The sequence below is a fragment of the Poecile atricapillus genome, chromosome 2 (assembly GCF_030490865.1).
Source record: "Poecile atricapillus isolate bPoeAtr1 chromosome 2, bPoeAtr1.hap1, whole genome shotgun sequence".
In the NCBI taxonomy this organism is placed as follows: domain Eukaryota; kingdom Metazoa; phylum Chordata; class Aves; order Passeriformes; family Paridae; genus Poecile; species Poecile atricapillus.
Window position 1 is genome coordinate 43,221,624 of NC_081250.1, and position 22,716 is coordinate 43,244,339.

At 38.4% G+C, this 22,716-nt stretch overlaps 1 protein-coding gene across 9 annotated transcripts in view; it reads left to right on the top strand.

Annotated features, from left to right (window-relative positions):
* ATP2C1 (ATPase secretory pathway Ca2+ transporting 1) overlaps positions 1 to 22,716 on the top strand; it is a 64,643-nt gene that overhangs the window by 14,644 nt on the left and 27,283 nt on the right. Inside the window, exons 1-6 of one of the 9 annotated variants that reach the window (XM_058831193.1) lie at positions 1,839 to 1,930; positions 2,763 to 2,913; positions 16,565 to 16,675; positions 17,569 to 17,685; positions 19,241 to 19,330; positions 22,070 to 22,105. In XM_058831193.1, coding sequence (XP_058687176.1) covers positions 2,908 to 2,913; positions 16,565 to 16,675; positions 17,569 to 17,685; positions 19,241 to 19,330; positions 22,070 to 22,105 — 360 coding nt within the window. In that variant the 5' untranslated portion in view covers positions 1,839 to 1,930; positions 2,763 to 2,907. The other 8 variants (XM_058831191.1, XM_058831194.1, XM_058831187.1 and 5 more) reach the window with 8 other exon arrangements.

Below are 22,716 nucleotides of genomic sequence, written 5' to 3' on the forward strand. Positions count from 1 at the left end.
GGCTGTAATATTGGCAGATGTACGTAATGAGAAAAAGATTAAGCCTCAAAGATTAAACTTTTTCAGTTGTTGCTATACAGTATGACTTGCTTTTGACTTCTTATGAGATACCTGAACACAGAATGCTTCTCAGTATGCAGACTTTGTCACACATATTTAGGTCTCAATTGTGAACAATCTCAGTAATGTTCAGGACCTCTCACTCTTCTCCCCAAAACTTTTCACAATGTAAAGAAGTCCAAATATCTTGTGGATGTAAACAGTATTAGGATCTACAGGCTTTGTTTTTTTCTCCATAAAATATTTACCTAAGTTTTTAATATTTAATGATAGCATATGATATTGAAAGCAAGACCTACCTGTTTTAACAAAGTAACTAAATATTTTTCTTGCTGGGTGCATCGGTTTTGTGTAGAAATTGTGGCATTATAACTGTGGGTGTGTCATGAGTATCTTGGAAGGGTTCTTAGTATGCTTACAGATAAATTAAGAGAAGCACTGTCTTGGAGAACAGTCACTGCTACTTGTAGTGGGATACTTCATGGAGTAACCATGGAGATACTCAAGTAACATGGCAACTACATGGGACAGGCCAGGTAATCTCAAACTACTAAACCCACCTGGTGTCACCTTAATTTTCTGAATATAAATATTTGGAGCCTTTACTTTAGGGCAACACTTCTAACCCTTCTTTACTGCTCAAAATATATTGATGAATCTATATTACGTTAATACTCAAAGTTATCATCAAAAGCTTCAAAAGAAGCAAGGATGCTCTTTAGCTTCAAGAGGCACACTATTACGGGTTGTGAGATTCATTTGAAATGTTAAAATTCGGTTCTGTTAAATGCTGCTTATGAACTGACAAAGACTGAGTTTGGTTTCTTCTGCTGCTTAAGAAAAACAAAGTCAAGGTGACAGATCATTAATCATGAGATGTCAATGCAAGTGCTTTTTTCAGACCATGTTGTCACCGCTCCTTTAGAAATGGGATGTAAAGCCTACAATTAGCACATCTTCATTAGATTTTGACCTTGAAAGTTGAAAGGTATTTTGTTCTTACTAGTAGTGCACATCAGACCTTAAATTAAAATTAATCGTCTCAGTGGAAGTTACTTTTACTTAAAAACTTCCCCAGCTGAAGAACTCAGCATTGCAACTATAGTTTCAAATAATATTTCTTTGGTGTCTAAATGAACATAATTGAGTTGATAAAGCATTTTTCCCTCCAGAATTCAGTTACTTATTAGGGTTGGTGGTTCCATAATTGGTAGCTAAAACCTACCTTTAAAATTTAGTAGTTACCTGATGTGTTTTAAGATTTTGTACTGAATTGATTTTTTTTTTTCTGCTAACATTTACAAGAATATGATAATTTGGTGGCGCAAAACCAAGAAGGGTTGCCAGCATGTTCTGTGACATAGAATAGGAACTACGAAGGCCTTAAGATGCCACTGGGGAGATTCTCATTATTAGAAAGGAAAAATTCACTTTTAGGGTGATCGGGCATTCAAATAGGCTGCCAAGGGAGGTGGTGGTCACCATCTCTGAAGTGTTCAAGAGGCGTCTGGACTTGGCACCGAGTGTTACCGTTTAGGGGTCTCAGAGGTAGCGCTGGGTGCACAGTTGGACTGGATCATCGAAAAGGTCTTTCCCAGCCTCGGTAATTCTGGTTCTACCCCATGTGAGTGACCCCGGTTTTCATGGGAGGGCAGCAGAGCAGCACTTTGAGGCCAGCGGCAATGACGGGGTTGTTTTCCCACGCCAGGAGGGCCGGCCTTGGCTCCCGGCGCTGGCGCCGTGCCCGGTGGGGCCGAGGGCGCGGGCCGGGCCCCTCAGCACAGCTCGCTCCCCGCGCCGGCCGCTCAACGCCGCTCCCGGATCCGCCTTCTCGCGGCACCGTGCGGCTGCTGCCCGGGCAGGGGGCGAGGTGGGCACCGGGCGGGAGAATCCATGGCTCCCTGCAGGGGCCGGGCGTTCAAATGCGTTTATATTCGACCGTGGCGCGGTTCGGCTCCCGCAGCCTGCGGAGCTGCCCGGCGCTGCGGGTGAAGCCGCTCCGCCGTGCGGGGCTACCGGGGCCCGGCACCGCGCGGCTGCCAGCGGGGAGCGGGCGTGTGTGGGCTCCGCCCGCCCTTCCGCCGCGGCGCCCCGCCCCGTCCGCCGCCTCTGCCCGCGGAAGTGAGCGGAGCGGGGATGCGGCCGCGCCGCCCCGGCGCTCCGAGGTGAGCGGCGCGGCCGGGCGGCGGGGCCGGGCGGCGGCCGTGCCGAAGCTGCTCCTTGTCCCTCTCTAGGCCGCCACGGCCGCCTCCCCCGCGCTGCCCCGCGGCCTGCGCTACGGTGCGGGCGGGGCCGGGGCGGCCGAGGGGGCTGCGGGCGGGCGTCGCTTCGGGCAGGCAGCGCTTCCCTTCGCCGCTCCCCTGTCTCCCGCCTGGCGCCGAGGATGCGGGGTGCGGGCAGAGCGGGGAAGGGGGGTTACTTGGGGTGAGGGTTTATTTTTAGGAGCGAACGCCCCTCCCCGGGCGGGACGAGGCTGTTAGAGGCGCTGGTGGCGAGGGGAAAGCGGCGGCGCTGCTCCTCCGTGTTGCTGAAGCTGCTGGGCGGCTAATTAATCCTAATGCTCATCCTCGGTGGTCTCTGACAGCTCTGCGGGCTTCATGTGCCGCTCTGCGTTGGGCAGCCTATACGGGCTTTTATTTATTTTTTAAAATTTTTTATTTTTTTAATAATTTTTCCTCTTTTAGCGTTGGTTTCTCTTGCAGATGTTGCTGCAGGTGGGGGCAAAGGGAGCACTGTGATTGCCTGGGATCTTGGGGCATTTCTGTCTTCACCTTTCTGCTCCCGCTCCAGCGCTGCTGTTGCTAAAGACTTTTGTAACTATCGACTCAAGTACAATTTCGATGGAAAATGAAGGTAAAGGTCTCATCAGAGTCACTGACTTCATTGGAGCTAAGAGGATTTTTGCATGCAATTTGGTGACAACTCCTACTGGTGCGTGTGTATGTTTTACCGTTCCAGGGGTTCGCAGGGTTGCTCTCGTGTGTTAATCTTGTGGTAGGGATTTTGATCTGCATTTCGAGGTTTAAGATTTGTAGCATCATCGTTTTTCTTTATTTGTGCTGCTGCTTGTTGAACTAATTGTCAGACAGATTTTATTGTCTCTTGACAGATACTCAAAGCATCTATTGTGCATTTAGTGCTCTGTGTGTTTGGAATAGAAATATTTCATTTAGATAGAAGCTTCTTAGCATTAGTTGCTTGGTATTTGCTTAGATTATATGATTCTCTTAAATTTATATTTCAGGATGAAATTTAGAAACATTAGTTGTATTTTACTTTGAAGTATTTTGTGTATTTATATGTTCTTGAAAATGACTCAAATTTGCTGTCTTGGACAATATTTAATTAAAAAGTGACAGTGAAGTTTTGAGTACTGAAAGAAGTTGCTCTGTTGTGCTTTCCCTTTCTTGTCTTGTTTGGAAATTACTTAACATGGGGAATTGTTTCAGTTTTTTTCCTGTTGGCCTTCACTTTATGCTCTGGGAACCTTGAAAGCCCCTTTGCATTGTGACAGTAACTGTGGACTTCACTGATTTTTTTTATTTTTGTTTGTTTCTATTTGACTCTGTATGTTAAAAATCTCTGAAATTTATTACTTTTATTACTAAAGGTAAGAAAGGAACCGTTGATACCCCCCTCCTTAGGTCATCACTGTTCTTTGAAAATGGGTGGAGGTTTAGGTAGCTTCTGGATTTCCTTTGCTATAGATTGTTACATGACATGTTAGGTGTCTCTTTTCCTCCCATCCCTGTCTGAAAAGAGGAGTGTTTTTTTTATGGTTTGACTTGAATGAAGAACTGAACTGAGATTGAGGGGCAGACCTAAATTATTTTTTATGGTTGGGTATTTTTCTGTTTTGAAATATGGTTGTCGTGGATGACTTAAAGCTGTGGTAATGGTGAAGTCCAACCCACGTTGAAAACTATGTAGGTTGCTGTCACCTGGCATTTCTGAACTTTCTTCTAACTTTAAAATCACGTTAGAATATTTTAAATTCTATTGATCATGGCCTCCAGCTGGATAATTGTAAAGAAGAGCATTGACCTTGTTAGGTAGCAGGAATTTTGAAGTGCACAGACCACCTCTAGAAGATTGGTCTTTGTTTTTAGAGGCTGGATAGCTGACAGAAGTGGGGTCAGTGCCTTTGAATTGCAGTCACTGTTGCAAGTAAGAGGGTTTTGAATGGGCAACGCCCAGGAGCGGGGGAAGGCAAGCAGAGATAATACCAGTGAATAGAATTACACTTAAGGGAAAAAAATATCTGTGTGCAAAACCCAAATGGCATAAAGACTTTTAATGCCTTACAATTCTGTTACCAAATAAATAGTATATCATAGATGCAGTGTACAGTTGAGTTGTGTGTGATAGTGTGTCTCTATTCTGTTCTTCCAAATGCACAAAGATGGCATTTCTTATGGAATAAATAAACTATATATAAAAATTAGTAATATTTGTATGATTGAAATATGCATTTGATTATATTTTAAAGTATTTTCTCCTAGCTAAAGCTTATTTCTAAGACAGAAATAAAGGCTGTGATTTGTAGAAGGTTTTCGAAGTGGGGTAAGCTTATGGGGGTAGGAGAAAATGATGTATGATAAAAAGACTGAAGTGGTTTTCTGAACACATGAATTACTTCTTCTCCACTATTTCTGCTCCCATATCCCTCCATCTCATAATTAATTGAGTCTCCAGATGGGCATGGATATTTACAACTGTGTACTGTCTGTTTTGGTGTTCTTGGTATTTCTGAACCCTTCTTTTTCTATCAGTGTGACATTTTAAGGCAGCTAGACACCAACACCTTCCGTATGGGAACTTTTCAGCACTCTTGACGTTGCTTAATGTATTTTTTTCCTGGCAACAGCTGAATAATCTTTGTAATCTTGTAGAACAAAGATTGCATTTAGAATATTTTAAAGCTTTTTTTTTTTTTTTTTTGTTCTTCAAGTATGTGTTTGGAAAGTCTCTTAGGTTTGGATATTGAGCAAGAGATGGCAGATTGTGGTTTTTTTCTCTCCTGTATCTGAATGAATATTCAAGAAGGGGAAGTGATGAAATTGTTAGGAAAACTGATGTTTTTCTGTGTTAATTCAGTACTCATAAGCAGTATTATGTGTTTATGTCCACGCTAGTTAATGTTTTGTTCTGAGACTTTGTGGTTCCTGTTGGGTTGATTGAACTTCCGCAAAAATTCATGTTTCTCATGGTAATAAGGAAGACAGAATTTCCCATCATAGGAGGACTTCTGCTTGATCATAAAACTATGAGTTAGAGGATTGAAGTTCGTATTTCCATTTGGAATTTTGTGACTTCTTTCTGTAAGAGTTTTTTCTGAAACTGTAGGCAGTTAAGGAAATCTTGCGTAGGTGAAACATAATTTTGTAATTTTTGGATTTCTCCATTGGTACCTCTGGGCCATTTAAAGTAATTTTCTGTAGTATAGTCTTAAATGTTTTTCTTTCTCTTATCAACATATTTTACATTGTGACTTAGGCTGTTTGTTTGAATGAGGATTGTCTTGTAGAAGGGTGCCTTTTAGTTGAAAAATAAAGAACACAGTTTAGGTTTCATAGACTTTGAGCTTCTTTGAGATCAGACTGTGATGACAAATACAAATTGTTAAATAGGAGTACTGTTTTGTTATCAGGACCTTAGGTAGGATTTGTTTTCGTATCATTAAGACCTGAATGAAAGAGGTCAAAGTAACATTTTCCTGCAAAAAAGATTTTCCCAAAATGATACGGAGGGTTGGTACAAAAACTCAGACCAGACTTGCTGCATGTAATAAAACATTGTGTGGTGATTCGAAAGTCCTCCTTAATCCTCATTGTTTTGAGTCCTAGTTAATTTTAGCTAATCTTCAAAGATGATGGTTGATTTCAGCCTATGGTCCATAGTAATTTCAGGATAATTTTGATGTTTGGATGAAAAGGGAGATGTAAGTGAAGACTGTTTTATTTCTTAGAAAAAGGTACTTTAGTTCTTCATAAAATCCTGATAAATTAATAATTTTTTGTTTGTCTTGCACTTGAAGTGAAGTTGAATTTCCTAGTGAGTTTCATGGGTGGTGTTTTTTGGTGTTTTTTTTAAATGATGAAAATGGGCTTAGGTGCTGAGCTATCAGGTTGAAGATCAGTGCATAGATTTTGGGTTTTGGGGGCAGTGAGTTTTAACACCCTGGACTGGCTCATCATGGATTAGGCAGCTGTAAGTACTGATGAAAGGGTGGAGCGTGTGTACATGCAACAGACAAGAGGAGGAGGGGAGGGATGCCTGCGGCAGCAGTGGCTTGAAAATAAATTAAATGGTTCCAGAGTGGCATCATCAGTTGTTCATTAGGTAATATCCAAAAGAATCAGACTGAAATTTGCGATGGAAAATGTCGGAGTTTCTGAAATGGACCTGGTGTTATCACAACAGTTCCAAGTTCCTTTTGGAATGTAGATGACTTCTTAACAAATTAGTAGGTGAAGCAAGAAATTTCATATTCATTGATTACAGTTTTTTACTATCTACAGCTTGTAGAAAGCTAGAAACTAATACTTTACACTTATGTTGGCAGAAGTTACATCTTTTGAGCTTAGAGGTTAAGGTGAGAAAACAGAATTTTACTTTTTGTTTTTAAAAAAGTGGGAATCTTCACTCAAGACCAATTCTATTCCTATATTTGAACAGTACTTTAGTAACTTAAATAACTGCTAAGGTAATATAGTTCAGTTTTGCATTCGAAACATGTATTTCCTTTTTAAATGAACAGTCAGAGTCATCTTTTAAACTGGTTGATGGAGCATTAGATTAGTTTTAGCCTTTTCTTTCCCCTTTTTTTCACATGCAGGTAACTTTGAAATGTTAATATATAATAACCTAGAAGTAATTTAACATGGTGTCAGTTTGAGTTCAGATGTTGCAGAATGTATGTTTAGTTGTTTTGCTCCCTCTGTAACTACTTTACTTGGAGAGTTTATGGCATAATATTGTGGTGAGGCAGGAGTAGCATTGCTGTAAGGAAAATGCAGACAAAATTCAACAAAAGAGAAACAAACATTTTTGCATGTGTTTTTGTGGGGAGGAGTGGCAAATAGGTAGTGATTTTTAGCATCTTGGTGTGCTTTTCTGTAGGACTGAATAAAAGGGTCTCCTTATTGCTGAAAAAAGATCCTGCTTCTGAGCTGTGTTCCTGCACTAGAGTTGTGTTGACTCTTATGATTGTTGAGTTTGTCTGTTTGTTATGGTTGTTTGTCTTTTGCAGGCTTGGCAGCAGGTTAGCCCAGCCCTTCCTTCCCCTTGCCCTTGTTGGGCAGCTTTCTTTTGAGTTTGAAAATTTCATGGGTTCATGAAGTGTTCAGGTAATGTTGGAAAAGGTGAGGGGCAGAGGAGTGAGACTGGTTAGCTTGAATCAGTTCCTTATGTAATCATGTCTTCCATTCTGTATCAGTTCACCCACAGACCATGGTGGAATTTTGCAAGAGTGGCATAAGTTAATAAATAGAATTTTAGTTGTGAGATCTGCTTTTGATCTGGTGAAAGAGTTCAGATGATAACTAATTGACTTTGGGTGGTAAAATTGACATTTGCAATGTGGTTTGTAGAAGCTGGATGGAATGACTAAGTTACAATGAAGAGAAGAGAGGGAAAATAAAATGCAGTAATTAAGGTATAAATTTGGGACAAGGATCTGTTTCTAGTTATTTGTTTTGTAAACAATCTTTGGCAAACAATTAGAAAGGATAAAGTGGATAATAGGTTAACAGATGCTATCTACAGAATCTTTTACAAAGGCTTTTAAAATATTTGTAGATCATAAATTTTCTGCAGCACTTTTTTCTGAATACATAATTCACCAAAAAAACCCCATTGCGAATACAGTGTTGCTGCTTTCTTGATACTAGTCATAAAGAAATTTATTTCCATAAGTAGAGTAATTATGCAGTGAGTTATGTTTGCATTTAAATTGACACTGACATAGCTTGGCCCTGAGAAGTGTTGTAAACAGTAAGTTCAGTATTTTTTTACTTAGAAATTTATTTTGTTGCATTATGAAGAGACTGCACAGCTGTCAAAGATATCATCAACTATGGGGTCTTGAAGCTTCATTATTTTAAACGAATACTGAGACAATATTTTTATTGGTGTTTTTGCTCAGTCCCATTATATAGCAACTAAATTCTGCATGTCATGGATACATTAGTAGCATATCACAGGGTGATAAAATTCTTCGTTTTAGTGTTTGCCATTCAAGTGCCATCCTTGATTCAGAGAAGCTCAGCACTTCAGAGTGTTATGAGATACAAGCAGGCTGTTGGAGAGCAGCCATGATCTTATTTCTAAGCTTAAATGTTCTCTTCTAGAAAGTTAGTGACTCTCTGGTAAGATAAATGACTGATACTTAGACCCAAAGTTTTTTGGCCTTTAACTTCTAAAGAGCTTCCCGTGAATCAGGATTTAAGCTGAAGCAGGAGCTATTTGTAGAGTCAAATGAGGTATGGCCAGCAGTGCTCTCTCTTCCTGGGCTGATGAGTTTCTGAACTGGTAAGCTTTGATTTCATCGAGGCACTGGCGTTGATTTGATCATTTTAGTGTGTGCTTAGGATTGTGTATCTTTTTGTTCTTCTGAATGATAAGTAATGACAAATGTAAGAAATGTCCAAGCAGACTTTTCCAGTGTTCAAGGAGTTTTCTTGAACAGAAAGATTGAAAACTGAATATTTTGGCCAACCAACTACAGACAGGTCTGAGGTGTTTGTCAGTGCCTTCTTGACAAAGCTGACGCCATCTCCAGGCTGTCAGCAATGAGGTTCTAAACTCATCATAGTACATTCTCCAGAGAATGCATAAATGCTCTAAATGGTAAATCTTTTGTAGAAATGAAATAGAAAATGTGTTTGGCATTCTTAAGCTTCCCCTGTATTCTACATTAAATAACCTAAAGGAAGATAAAGTGGTGTTGGAGGTTTAGTTGGACTTTTTTTGCCATTACTCTGTCAGTCCACAGCACTGCAATCAGGTTAAGGTATGATTATTTTTGTGAAATGTTTTCTCTAGTTAGAAAGTGGGCAGTTGTCACTCACAAGGTTTGCAAGATAACCACATGATGTATACTATGATTACAGCAAACTGTCCATCTTTATTCTTTGCTGCTAGCCTCAGTTGAACTAGATGTCCTACTTTGTTTTTTAAATTAAAGAAGACATGGGGAAACATCTTGAAAGAGTAAAGTGTATTCCAGTTGTGGAGACATGTTTCTTAGAGACTGTTCTTGGAAAGTATTTTTAGGACTTGAAAATAGTTCTTGAGCTTTATAGACTATTGGACAGTTAATAAATTGCATGTTAAATGGAGCATCTTAGTCTTTATTGCACTGCCTGAAGTAGATGGGGTTGGGGATGGGTTGCTTAAATATTTTATGACTTTTAAGGTAGGACAAACCTTGAGATTTAAAATGGTCAGTGCCAGTGTTCGATTTCTGTTTCTTATTTGATCAGAAATAAAAAAAAAAATTGCCAAAGTGTCATGTATCAAAGAGTATGGTTCTGCATTATGGTTGTTTTGTGGCCGTAGTGAAAGTCCTAAGCACTGCTGAAGTGGTACTGGAATATGAGGCAGGGGTTTTTTCAGGCTTACAGAACAGCTTAGCAGGTTGTTCTCATAATTTGGGTGTTTATATTTCTTTGGTTAATGGGTGGTGTCTTGCCCTTTTTCTAGACAGTATTATGAAATGATACACGATAGCAAGGGGCTGAAACTGTGACCTCCCAGGATAAAATTACTCTTCAAGGAGAACTCATTAATGTAAATTAGTGTTTTTCTTTCCTTCTGGCTTTTTAAGAGTCCGAACTTTCTGTGTGAACTTCCTTTGATGTGGGGGCTCCTGGTAAATATTTTAACTAAAATACTGTTGAATAGGAGCAAATGTTTTTTGACTGTTAGAATACAGGGTTGCTGCAGTTGTTTCCCCAGAAGTGAAAAATCATCACACTTTTCCAGAAGAGTACATTCAAAAAAAGACAGTAGACAGTAACTTCAAAGGCTTCAAAAAGTATTTCTTTTTCTGAGCAAACAGTGCCTGGTAGAAAACAAGAGGCTCATTAGTTTGCAGACTTCAGTGTCTCTTGGGGTGGGAAGGGACAGCTCTTTGCAGTGAAAAGTAAAATACTCTTTTTGCAAATTGGTCATGGTTTGTGTTGAATAAGTGCTGGCCCTTCTTGTTCTAAAAGCCTTACTTCCCACGGAGGTATGTGTCAGAGTTTAGAGCTCTCTGACCAGGTTCTTTTGGATAACCCGCGTAAGGAGGGTGCAACACTGAATTGTTGCACAAAGGGGGCAGCAAAACTGGTGAAGATCTTGAGCACTAGTCCTGTGAGGAGCAGCTGACGGAGTTGGGGTTTAGCCTGAAGAAAAGGAGGCTCAGGGGAGACATTATTGCTCTCTAGAACTGCCTAAAAGGAGGTTGTAGCCAGGTGTGGGTTGATCTCTTCTCCCAGGCAACTCATGACAGGACAAGAGGACATAGCCTCAAGTAGTGCCCAGGGGAGGTTTAGGTTGGATATTAGGAGGATTTTCTTTACAGAAAAGTTGATTAGACACTGGAATGGACTGCCCATGGGGGTGGTGTAGTCACTGTCTCTGGAGGTGTTTAAGGAAAGACTGGACATGGCACTCAGTACTGTGGTCTGGTCACCATGGTGGTGTTTGGTCATAGGCTGGACCCTGATCTCAGAGGTCCTTTCAGCCTAATTGATTCTGTGATATCTGTGTTTGAAGATATTTGATGTTATGTGGGTTTTTTGATTTAGCAGAAGGACACATTCATATTATGTTTTCAGTATATTTTGTAAGGATAGGTTGCAATTAGTAAAATGTAGAAATTTCAATACACAGTTCAAACAAAATGCCAATGTGATTCCCATTTCCTGTCTCTGTAATATCTGCACCATTGTCATGCTGGGCATCCCTCATCACCAGAAAGGATCATGTGGGTTGAGACCCCCCCTACGGTGCTCCTGAAATTTTGTCAGTGGTTCTGTGCATGTGATCACTGAGCAACGTGAGCCTGACCAGCATGAGAGGGGATGCAAACTTGGAGATTAGCATTCGTTCGATGAAACTGGGGAGAAACATTCACACTACCAGCTGATCCACTCAGCTAACTGAGGTGTTTATCCAAAGCAAAGGCCACCCTCCAGTCCCACTGAGTAGAGGTCAAGTCAGCCTCTTTGCAACAGCTGTGTTATTTCCTGGATGCTTCACCCTTGCTCAGCTCCTCCTGGTACAGGGTTTTATTGGTCAATCACCTTACTTGAGTATTTATCATATCTAAATTTACAGGAGTTAGAGGCTCATTTGAGAAGTTACTAGTGGTTAGTAAGTCATGATTTAATTAGTTGCTAGTTGGTCGTCATGATTTAATCACGTTTAAGGTGCAAACAACTGTACCAGTGCAGTCTGTAGAGATAAAGCCTTTCTCAATGTAAATTCCAAATTTATCCACATAATTAAAATATAGATAAATTAGTTCAAAAGCCAAGAATAAGACAGTAAAAATCAGAGTTTACTTCAGGTAAATTGCAACTTGACTGCATTTATAGTTTGCGGACTTGATTGCACTGGATTTTATTTTATTAAGTCTATTTGCAATACTAAGCTGCTTCCACGTGCTTCTTCTGTTAGCATAACTGGTTAATTTCTATGGAGATTTAATTCCTGTTAAAATCTGGTGGAATCTCACAGATAAAATTGAGTCATAGTCACAACCATGTTCAGTATTGCTGGTTTCAAAATGGTCTGATGGCTCTTTGTGTGTTCCTCTCTGCTTTTCCTCCACTTTTGGAATCCTGCTTCAGGGGTTTGCTTCTGGCTGTACATTTGGTCTAGGATTTACTGTAACTATTAAGTGTGCCTAATGCCTTTTTTTGTGTGTGTGTGTGTGCCTGGCTTTTTCTGTCTTGTCATCACTTGGCCATGGTTCTGTAGCTGGGACTTGGATTGAGGTTCCAGAAGCACTTTGCCTTCTAGACAAAAGGGGGAGGGAAAGATGGCATAAACATCTAGTGAGATAGGTATTTTTAAGGTCATTGTTAGCTAGTGACTCTGTGGAATCACAGTTGTGATGCTGAGCAATTAGCTTTTGAAATAGAGAGCTTGATGATACTTAAGACAGATAAGATAGTTATGCTTTAAAGAAGACAATTAAAAACTTGCATCTCCAGAACCTCTAGCCACAATGTCATAATCAGCAGGAGAGGATTTTGCAGTGCTGCTTCATATCTGATGGAACTGATGGAAAAAAATGGATTACTTATATTCTGGGTAGTCCTTTCCTTGAAGATGCCTTTTGAATTTAGACTAGATACCAAGACTAGAGTCTTTGCCTAATGGGAACTGTGTCCAAAGTCTGTGTGCATCCACAGGGAGAGTCAGATATCTGTGCCCACTAGTTGATCTCTAGTACTGTGCACTTTCAGGATTCTAGGCAGTGCAGAAAAGGTAAGCACTTGGTATTTAAGTATCTTACTGTATGCATGGGTGTCTATGTTCCCCTGTGCACCTTCTTATCCTGGTTCTGAATTGTACAGACTTGGAGAAGAGCATGCTTTTTAGGATCTGAGCTTTTTAAATCTTTCAGTATCACATATAGTTTGATCATATAGAAAGTTCAGGAAATGGGAAGCTTGTACATGTCAGTCTGGTGTTCAGTGAAATACCTTTTATTATGTTGAATGCTATTGTTTTTTTCAGTGTGGGGAGGGTAGATAAAAAATGAAACCTAAAACATATAGTGGGTGAAGAAGACCTTGTTCTTTTGGGATCCCAGTAAAGAAAGATGTGAACGCTTGAAAGGCAGATCACTACTAATAGCTGAAAAAAGGCAGTGGCAAAGTATAAAATCATATGTCCTTTCTGATGCTGGGAATCCTGAGATGATATGGCTTTGGAAGGATCTCTGGTCAGGGCATGGCACATGGCACATTTTTCATTAGTACTGTTACGGGGTTTTACAATACAGAGTCATCCATCACTGATAGTAGTTGAGTCTGGAATGAGAGCTTTGAAGTATCCTGTGGATTACGTGCCCTAATATCCTTACCTCATTAATAAAACTGCAGTTCCTGAACAAGGTGCATATAATATTTCAAGTGGGAAAGACAGCATACTGTACACATACTGAAAATGAAATGCACATTGATTAGTTACACATTGATTACGTGGACATTCATTAATTATGCTATTGATTAGACACAGCATGACTCAGTAACGATCATATGGTATCTGCGATAATCACGTACCTGAATGTGGATCACTGACTGCTCACACAATAATAATCTTACAGGCGGCTCATTACAAACAAGTTGAAAGGTCTTTGTAGTACTTGAATTGGCTTGAAAGGGGTTCAGTTTTACAGGGATTGATGGGACAGATTCAGACAGATTTAGTGAGCTTTTCAGGTGGACCTGAAGATTCAGAAGGAATCCCAAAGAATCAGAATTTCTTTCAGTACCTCAACTTACATTCCATTGATTTGTGAGCATCTGCGTTTTTTTTTCACTTTTGCTATTCTCTATAGATTTGTTTCTCTACTACGTTTGTATTTCATACTTGTAGGTCAGTTGAGTAGCTTTATGTAACATTTGCAGGGCTTAATATTAGCTAATTAGCCTTAGTGTGTTGGTCACCAGTTTGTCTAAAAATAGATTTCGCTATGTGAGTGTTCTAAATTTTTAGACTGTCTCCGGTGAATGTGGGTCCTGCCATTTGCATTTTCTGAGCAAGAAGAGCTAAAATTCCCTTTAAAGATAATTGTAAAAGTATATTGATGTCAGTGAGCCCTACTAATGGGTAATGGGTTCATCCTGTTAAGCTGAAAAAAGCAATGGTAGAGGTAAGCTGACTTCATATTGGTCCTGGTAGAAGGAAGTTAGGTAGGCTCTTGTAGCCTATGAGGAAGAAGAAACGGTAACACATCGCTGTTAACTGGAATTTTCTTCAGAGAAAAAAGAAGGGAGCTCTGAATTTCTGGTAGTTTAAGCCTTCCAGACAAATTTGTATTAATTTTGATAAACATCCTTTGGTCACAGTTCCATGGTCGTATGATTGATGCATATTTCTTGGCCTAGAAATTATGATGTGTACCTTGGAAGTGGTCCAAGAAAAGCCCTTCCTGAAGCAGTGATTTATTTTTGTTAGTTAGCATCCTGCTGATTTGTTCCTTAGCTGCAAGTGGGGAATGGAAAGCTGTAGACATAGAAGCTTCAGTGGTGATGTGTGTGCTCCCTATCCAATACTTGACATTGGCCAGTATAATTTCTTAGCCCGCATTTTCTTTATCTATAAAAAAAAAAACTTGGCCTGCAATGAAATACTGAACTATTTTAAGGTATCAACCAATGAATGATGGAAAATTAATTGCAGCATGGGATGGAAAGAGAATTTGCTATATGTGGGTTGTCTCCTTTAATGCAGAGGTTCTGGGAATAGCTTCTGTTGGATATCTTAAAAGGTGTTGCGGAGGCCCAGCTCTCTGGTGGGCAGCAGTGCAAAGGACTGTAGAGAGTGCTTGCCAACAGTATTGAGTAAGTAATTTTTCTAGTTTTGTGGAAGTAAAAGTAAAAGATGTATAGTAAAAGCAAAACAATTTGCTTGAATACAGTTATTGTGGTCCAGCAGATAGCAAGTGCAGCTGCTTTTTGGCCCTAAATCTGTTGGTATAACCCACTTCATATTTTGTGAAGGGAACAGTGATTGATTTCTCATTGGCTAAGCAATTGAAATTTAATTTGTGGCAGTGTTAGATATTTGAAGCTGTTCTTTTCTGAACTACAAGTATAGTTCAATCTACAAAGATTGTAGAGGGTTTTTAAAAATTAGATGAGGATTCATCCAGAATTATTGTACAATGTGTAATTCTGCTCTGGTGAAAGGAGGTTATAAAAAGACTTTCTCTGAGCCTTTATCTTTCTGATTCTGTATCAAACTTTTTGTACATTTTTTTTTTCACCACATGCAGTACAGCATTCTTCATAAAAGTGGGAGATACTATGTATGAAATAAGTTCAAAATTACTGTTTTTTTGAGTCTGTCACAAAAATGTTGTCAAAATAAGCTTTGTTGTTGCACTGTAGTTTTGTGCTAATGGAGATTTATTTGGAAAATAAATCTGGTCTCTGAGAGAACCTTAACATTTCTTTTTAAGGATATTTAAATAACCTTAAACATGTTATTAGACTTCCTGAAGTCCTAATTGATAATAATAGGGAAATGACCAGTTATGTGTCCTTTTTTTTGGAGTTGTGTGTGTTTAGCAGTGTTGTCAGTTGCTACAGGGAAAAATATTTTTGTCAGCACTAAAATTTGTAATGGCTGTCAGTTCATTTCTGCCTGCCCTTTCTGGGAAAGCATGGTTGCTCAGCATTTTTGTTGAGAATGTGGAGTCATCTTGGCCAAAGTCATATATATGTTGGTGGGCTTGTTTTGGAACAGCACTTAGGCTTAATGGTTTTCTGCCCTAAACTGGTGTTTGGTAGCTACAAAGAGAATGAGATACAGTAGTAGAGTACATGGCCAACAGTGTGCATTATAGAAAATTAAGACTGCCATACCTTTTTTGGGACATAAAGTGCTGGAATCTTTTAATGTGTTGTCATCTTTAGGTACTTGTATTTTAAGTCTCAGCACTGATAGAGGAGATATATACAATACAGTAATTATTTCCAAAAGCATAAACCCACTAGTTGAAATTCTGTGCAAGTATAATGTGAATTATGCTGTGGCCATTTCTGTGGTCTGCATGTTTGCGTGTTAGGTCTCTTCCAGTTAATGGTGGGGGGATGTGTGTGCAGCATGAGATATTAATTGTGAGTGCAGTGAGACACCAGGAAAAAAAGAGTATCACTCCAGCTTCTCATGAATCAGAAACTCTGAAGTTTCATTAAATATCAAAGCAGTGCTGACCTATGCAATCAATGTTGCTATTGTGCTCTACTGCAGTTCACAGAATTTTAGCTTCCTGAAATTACAGAAAACATTACTTTTTATAGCACTGATTTGAAGCTTTTGTACTGTAGTCAAGTTTTATGGCTTCACTTGCATCTGTCCTCTTGTTTGAGGTTTTCTTACTGGTGTTTCTCCTTTTGTTATGTACAATAAGATGTAAATAGGCCTACTTAGAGCACCTTCATTAATGACTAGAAAGTAGGAGCAGGAAGTGAAATTTATCTGGAGTGACTTTCTGACTAGATATTGATGATAATGAGCTAAAGGATTATTAAGTTAGTTTGCTGTTAGGATCTTTGATTGTTACAGAAATTAGTGTTCTCACTTGCATGTCCAGTGTTTCATTATTGCAGGTGGTAACTGCATGAAAATAAGCTGAATTGTAGATTATTTAAGTGTGTTTTTTATAAAAAATTGCCTTTGAGTGGTATTAATACTTAATTGCTCTGGCATGTGTTGTTTAAAATAAAAAATTAGCACTGTCCTTCCCTTCAGACTTTGGTTTTTATTCTAGGTTGCACGTCTTCAAAAAATCCCTGATGGTGACAATGAGACAATGATTCCTGTACTGTCTTCAAAAAAAGCAAGTGAATTGCCAGTTGATGAAGTAGCAAGTATTCTGCAAGTAAGTAGCTTTTTCATATCTAAAGAATTTCCTGATGCTGGCAAACAAGGACAGATCTTGTAATTGAAAGTTGATGCATTATCATGCAGTTTGATGTTTGATGTTAGCTTTTACCTTTTTTGATTTTTAAATTGTTACTAGAAATGCTCTAATCTCTTATTTTTTTAAAAATTGGGCATTTGCAGGGGGAGTGAGATTCAACTTGAAAATGTTTGGATTTGTTTGCTTTGAAAATTGCAATTTGTTAATAAAAATCCTAGAGCCAGTCTTGCTATAAAATTCTGTCTTGTGTTTTTCTTTTTTTATTGCTTTAATTTCTCTAAGGAATCTTTAATGTTCTTAATTTATTTTGGTAGCCTTCATCTTAAGTGGAGAAACAGGACTGAGAAAGCTACCCATTGACAGATTTATGAACCATTCAATCTGGGTTAATTTTCATGATAGATGATCTTTTTTCATTTTCTGTATGCTTGACTGCTTGAGGAGTACACCATGATAAATGCTGGTCACTGACAACTCAAGATTTTGTAGCTGTTGCTGTCATTTGGCTGAGTCACTGAACTCCTGACATAACCCTCAGGAGTCTGAAGAATGCCCACAGTTTGGTTTGTGGTAGAATTTTTTGCAGGGAATATCAGCAGTCATTTACAGATGTGAAGCAACATCTGCTTCTGTAGTTCTTCTGTGAATTTTTGATTGAATCCCTTAAATACTGCCAAACAGAGTTTTAAAATAGTAGTTAGCTTTTGTTGTCATACAGACATTAGTACCAAGCTTGTCTTTCTGATGTTGCCTAAATTTGTATAATCTAAGGCTTTGTATTTGGGTGTGAGAATTTACACTAGCTTCTCAGTGTAATTGCTGACTGTTTTATTCTTTGCATATTTTAATAGGCTAATCTTCAGAATGGCTTAAAAAACTGTGAAGTTTGTCATAGACGGGCATTCCATGGATGGAATGAATTTGATATTAGTGAAGATGAACCACTGTGGAAAAAATATATATCCCAGGTGAAGATTTTTGTCCTTTCTGCTTTTAGGTTTTAATACTTTTCAGTAGTTTTGTTCTTTATTTTGTTTGCTTAGCTTTTGTGTACATGAACATATTTTGATAAAAGTGAGAAAAATCTAGTAGAGTGGGAAACTACAGCTTATATAATTTATATCTAATTTACCTATTGAAAAAGCTTTTATTTAGGCATATACCTATAAACATCATGGTGTTTTGATTGTGATTTGTTCTTAAATGTGTATTCATAGTGTCCAAGGGTGCCATTCATAACTAGCCTGAGGGCTAGAAAAGCAGAATAAACTTCCCTGTAGTCAAACGTGGTCCTGAATTGTACTAAGGTCAGAGAACAATTCATGTGACCATTGGTAAATATTTAAATGGAATGTGAAATATGAAGAACTTGATAGGAAATTTCAAAAAGCGAAACCGCTGCCTTTGATCTGAGGGTGGAGGTGGGACCGGCCTTGATTCTGGTGTTAAGCAGAACTGGCAAGAGTGAAGTGTGAACTTGTTTCTTACCAGTGTGATGTATCTCAAACACATATATACATACCTGATGTGAAAGTGTCACTACTTTCTCCTGCCTACCCGTCCCACCCCCTAGCTGTACAAGATACTTACAGATGATTCTTCTAATGAATTTCTAACGTTAAACATTTTGGTCAGTGTTTGCTGCACCTTGGCTGTGCAGCAGTGCAACCCTGCAGCTGGAGTCTGTGGTTGACTGTGTTCCTTAGGAGAGATTAAAAAGATATTCAGTGCTCTGATGATGGTAGCGGAACAGGAACACATCCCATCTTGGCTGTACTCTGGCATTAATGCTTTATTTTCAAGAGTGTAGGGTCAATTACTCAGATACATCAGAACACTTCTAAGGCATATTGCCCAGGCTATTTTCAATGGGATTTATTAAGATTCATACTCGCTTTGAGTGTGCTTATCAGATCTGCTTTTGGAATGTTCTTCAATTGAATTGTAGGAATGTTCTTTTTTTTGTAGTGTTTCTCAAAAAATCCCCACATTAGCAACCAGCAGTTGTAGAAGCAAGATCATTCACTGTTTTACCCTTAAAAATCTGTGGAAATCATATGATCTAAAAGGAAAACTTTAACCTTGGAAAACGAGAAATCATGAATTGAAAATTAAGAAATATATTGCTACCTTAATAGTGATTAGTTGCTGGAATAGGATCAGTCTTTTACCTCAAAGACATTTTGACCGTATTTCAGGCTTCTTTTTGTATGTTTAAATACAGTATAAGCAGTTATAGGAGATTATTCTTTTTGCATTTAAAATGTGAATCAAGAAATGTAAGAAACATTTTCTTCCTGTTACATATTGAACACAGTCTATTCAAGATCTTTGATATTTAAAAGAAAATGCCTCAAGTAAGCATTTGAACTGTAGAGCTAGCTTTTCTTTTCACTGGTAGGTTATAAATATTTTAATAATAGAATAATATGTTTCAAAAATAGATCTGGTATGCTTTGAGGAGTAGGTAAAATGGCCTGTCTGTCAAGAGTGTGGCTGAATTACTCTTCTATTTCATTTCAGTTTAAAAACCCCCTTATTATGCTTCTCCTGGCATCTGCAGTCATCAGTGTTGTAATGCATCAGTTTGATGATGCTGTCAGTATTACTGTGGTAAGCAACTGAAATTCTGCCTTGGTTGGGAGTACTTGGGAATGTGTGACCACAGGTGTGTTCAGCATCATGTGCATGCCAGTGTGGGGTGGGATCACTTGATTGCAGATACTGACTTTGATTTGTGTGTTATCATTAAATCCGTTTAGTTCGAGACTGGATTTTGTTTTTTTTTTTCCTTGGTTGATAGCAGCAATACATATCAAAATACATCCATGAATAATTTTATGGCGGCTTCTTGCATCTTTCCTATTGGTTAAAATGCTTGTCTTTAGGCATTTGTTCAGAGAAGCAATTTTTGGTGTATTCTGTGTAATTCTAATCTTAAATTATTAAAATTATTAAATTTTAATAATTAAATTTTAATTATTAAATTAAAGCCAACAGAAACCACCTGTGAATTTACTTGAAAGACATAACCTTTTAAAACATGAAGAAGGAAAACCTGACCTGTCTAGAAACCCCAGAAGAAAGATAGAAGCTGAAATAATAGATTTTTTGTAGAAGGTCACAGTTAAATAGGATGCTAAACTAGTGAGCCAAATATAGTACTCATAACTACTTGTCACTGCAGTTGGCACAGAGAGGAAAACTGTAACCATTTGACCTTCTAGGGGTGTTAGGTGGTGTCTGAAAATCATGATTACTGTATGACTAGAGGCCTGGTTTGTTTTTTTTCTGTTTTGTCTTATCTCTGCACTTTCTGTGTTGACTTTACTTTGGTACATAACTCAGAGTAACTGGATATTCACTCCTACTCTAATTTTTTTATGAAGAATAGTTGCCTTTGAAAGATAAACTGTGTGGCCTCTTAAAGATAAAACTTGCAGTTTTGAATTTGAGTGTTGTGTTGGTTTGGAATAGTTCATTGTTTTCTTAAGTTGGATGCAAGTAAATTGTTGTATTATGAAATATATTTAATTATTTGGGCTGAAAGTTGAATTATTTAATGTTTTTTTTTCTCATGGTTGGTGCCCTTAACTCTATTTCTTAACCCTCTTGAGCAGGGCAGTGAGAAAAAAACAAGGCAGTTAGTGTATGAGAGCAGTAATTTCTGTGTTCTTTGTTACAGTCTGGGAAGAAGTCTTATAATATCCATGTGAACATTGCTAGAAGTATCTTAAAATACAGAGAAAAAGTGTGGTTGAGTTAAAATTATCAGCTGTGGGTTTTGTCTAACTTCTGACTAACTTGTACCATTTAGTCTTGTTATTATCAATAATGCTCACTTTATCACCAAGTGAATATTTGTCTTACTCCATTTTCAGATGATAGTGCAGCTTTTCTGACTACATATGTGCTCAGAGCCTTGGCAACAAAACTTGTTTGCTACTAAAGATCAATGACATATATTTCTTTTGGTGGCGCTGCTGTCTTAAGCTGCTTCTGCCATCTTTTTAGCTCTGCTCGTACAACTTCTTGATCTGGAGTGGGAACTGTTGAAGATTAAAAGAAAAATAAAATAATTAAATACATTCCATTTGGCTTCTTAGTGCAAGCCATTACACACAGACACAAGCTGAGACACTGATGTGAGGCTAGGAATGCAAAACTTTTTCAGGTAGCATGGTCTGTGGAATATACTACAGCCTTCAAAAAACCATGCAGCTGTGGTAGAAATATTCCATGAAAAGATTAAGTATATATAGTTATTTTGTCATATTCAGTTGGTGAGGCTAATGTTTCTATCACAAGTGAGGTGGATTTATGTGGATTTATTGAAGAGTTCAAAAGAGTTTTTCACTTGCAAAATGGTAATATCTTGGTTATTTTTAGTAGCTGCAGTGTGTACTTGAAAGGCTTAATTAATGGTTGTTGTGTTATGGTTCTGGAAGAAATCACTGTAACAGCTCAGCTTGAGTAACAAATTCAGTTAATGTAGCAAAACTCAATTTGAGAGTGTGTTGAAGGAGAAGATGAGGCTTGCTTTACAACAAACTGATCTTAGTTGTTTCTTGCAATAGATTTATTTCATTTGGTCACTTTCATATCACATGCTTAGAAGCCCTGTAATGTTCAAGTTGAAGTGTTGCAACCAGAACTGTATGTGATAAAGGGGACTATGAAGGCTGCTCTTGAGGTCTTAGTACTTATCTTGGATTCTTCCTAATGAGCAATATTTTTTAGCTTTTTTTGTTTGGGATCTCTGACGTCCTGTCTGGGTTGTGCCCAGTGTCCTATTTCACTCTGTGGGTGCCTTGGGCAGAGTATCTGGGGCTCATCCTTCTATTGTTCTTGCCAGGATGTTTTATGGCTCCAGAGAGGTTCTTCAGCTTGCTGCCTCTTTTCTAGTCTTTCTGTTATCTTGGTATTTGAATAAAACCACATCTGTGATGCCCTGTAGCAGCAGAACACCTTTGTTCTGGTCACAGAAAACACCAGTCAGGTTTTCTGTTTGTGTCATGGGTCTCTTTCCATTGCTGTCTCTTATTCACTGTTCAGAAACAGGAAGCAGAGGCAGTTTTTCAAGTTTGCTATCTAGTTATTAATCTTATTTTTATTAAAATCAGTTTATTGCATTCTTGGACATCACTGAAGCAGGTGTAAATAGATAATGGCATTGCTTTCATGACAGACCTGAGAGATACCAAGTGATTTTGAGCATGGGAAAATTAGTTTGTTTCCAAATCATCTTGTTAATATGTAGCAATAACTATGACTGAGCACAATCGAATATGATTGCTTACTTTCATGGTCATCTGGAATGCTTTTATCTCACCCCCTTCTGTTCTCTTTCAGGCAATAGTCATTGTTGTTACAGTTGCCTTCGTTCAGGTAAGACAGCTGTTGTCCAAGTAAGATCATTGCTTTTATGTAAACTCTTTTATTAAAAAGATTGAAGTAGCTGTCTTGATGCATTGTGCTGTGAATGCTTGAGTAATGTGCTTTCATCCAAGTCTTAGCCTTTTCTAAAGTGCATGATTTGTCCTGCTTTAACTGTGTTGACATTTATGCACCTGTATCAGTATTGTACTCATCAATAAGAGTACTTGTAAGGAAGCCTTTGTAATAAACAGTGTAGGAGTACTTAAACATCTAATTTCATTGAAAATGAAGATGTAACTCTTGCTTTAATTTTGTCCAAAAATGGAAAAAAAGGTTGTCTTCGTTTCCCAAGTCATAAAAAAGTTGTTTTCATTCTGTAAATGCACAGCTTTAGGAAGGGTGTGCCTAAACCAGAATTGCTTTGTGTGTTTGTGTTTTTTATCTTTAATTACCTTAATTTTGTAACCTGTTAATCAAGTTAAAGGTGAGCTGTGTTACCTTGGTTCTCCTGGGCCTAACAGCATGAACACAGTATTTTTGGTACTAATTGTTAAACTGTAGCATTCAATAATGTGTCTGATCTCTGAATTTAGAAGCATTTTAGCAAATATTACAAAGAC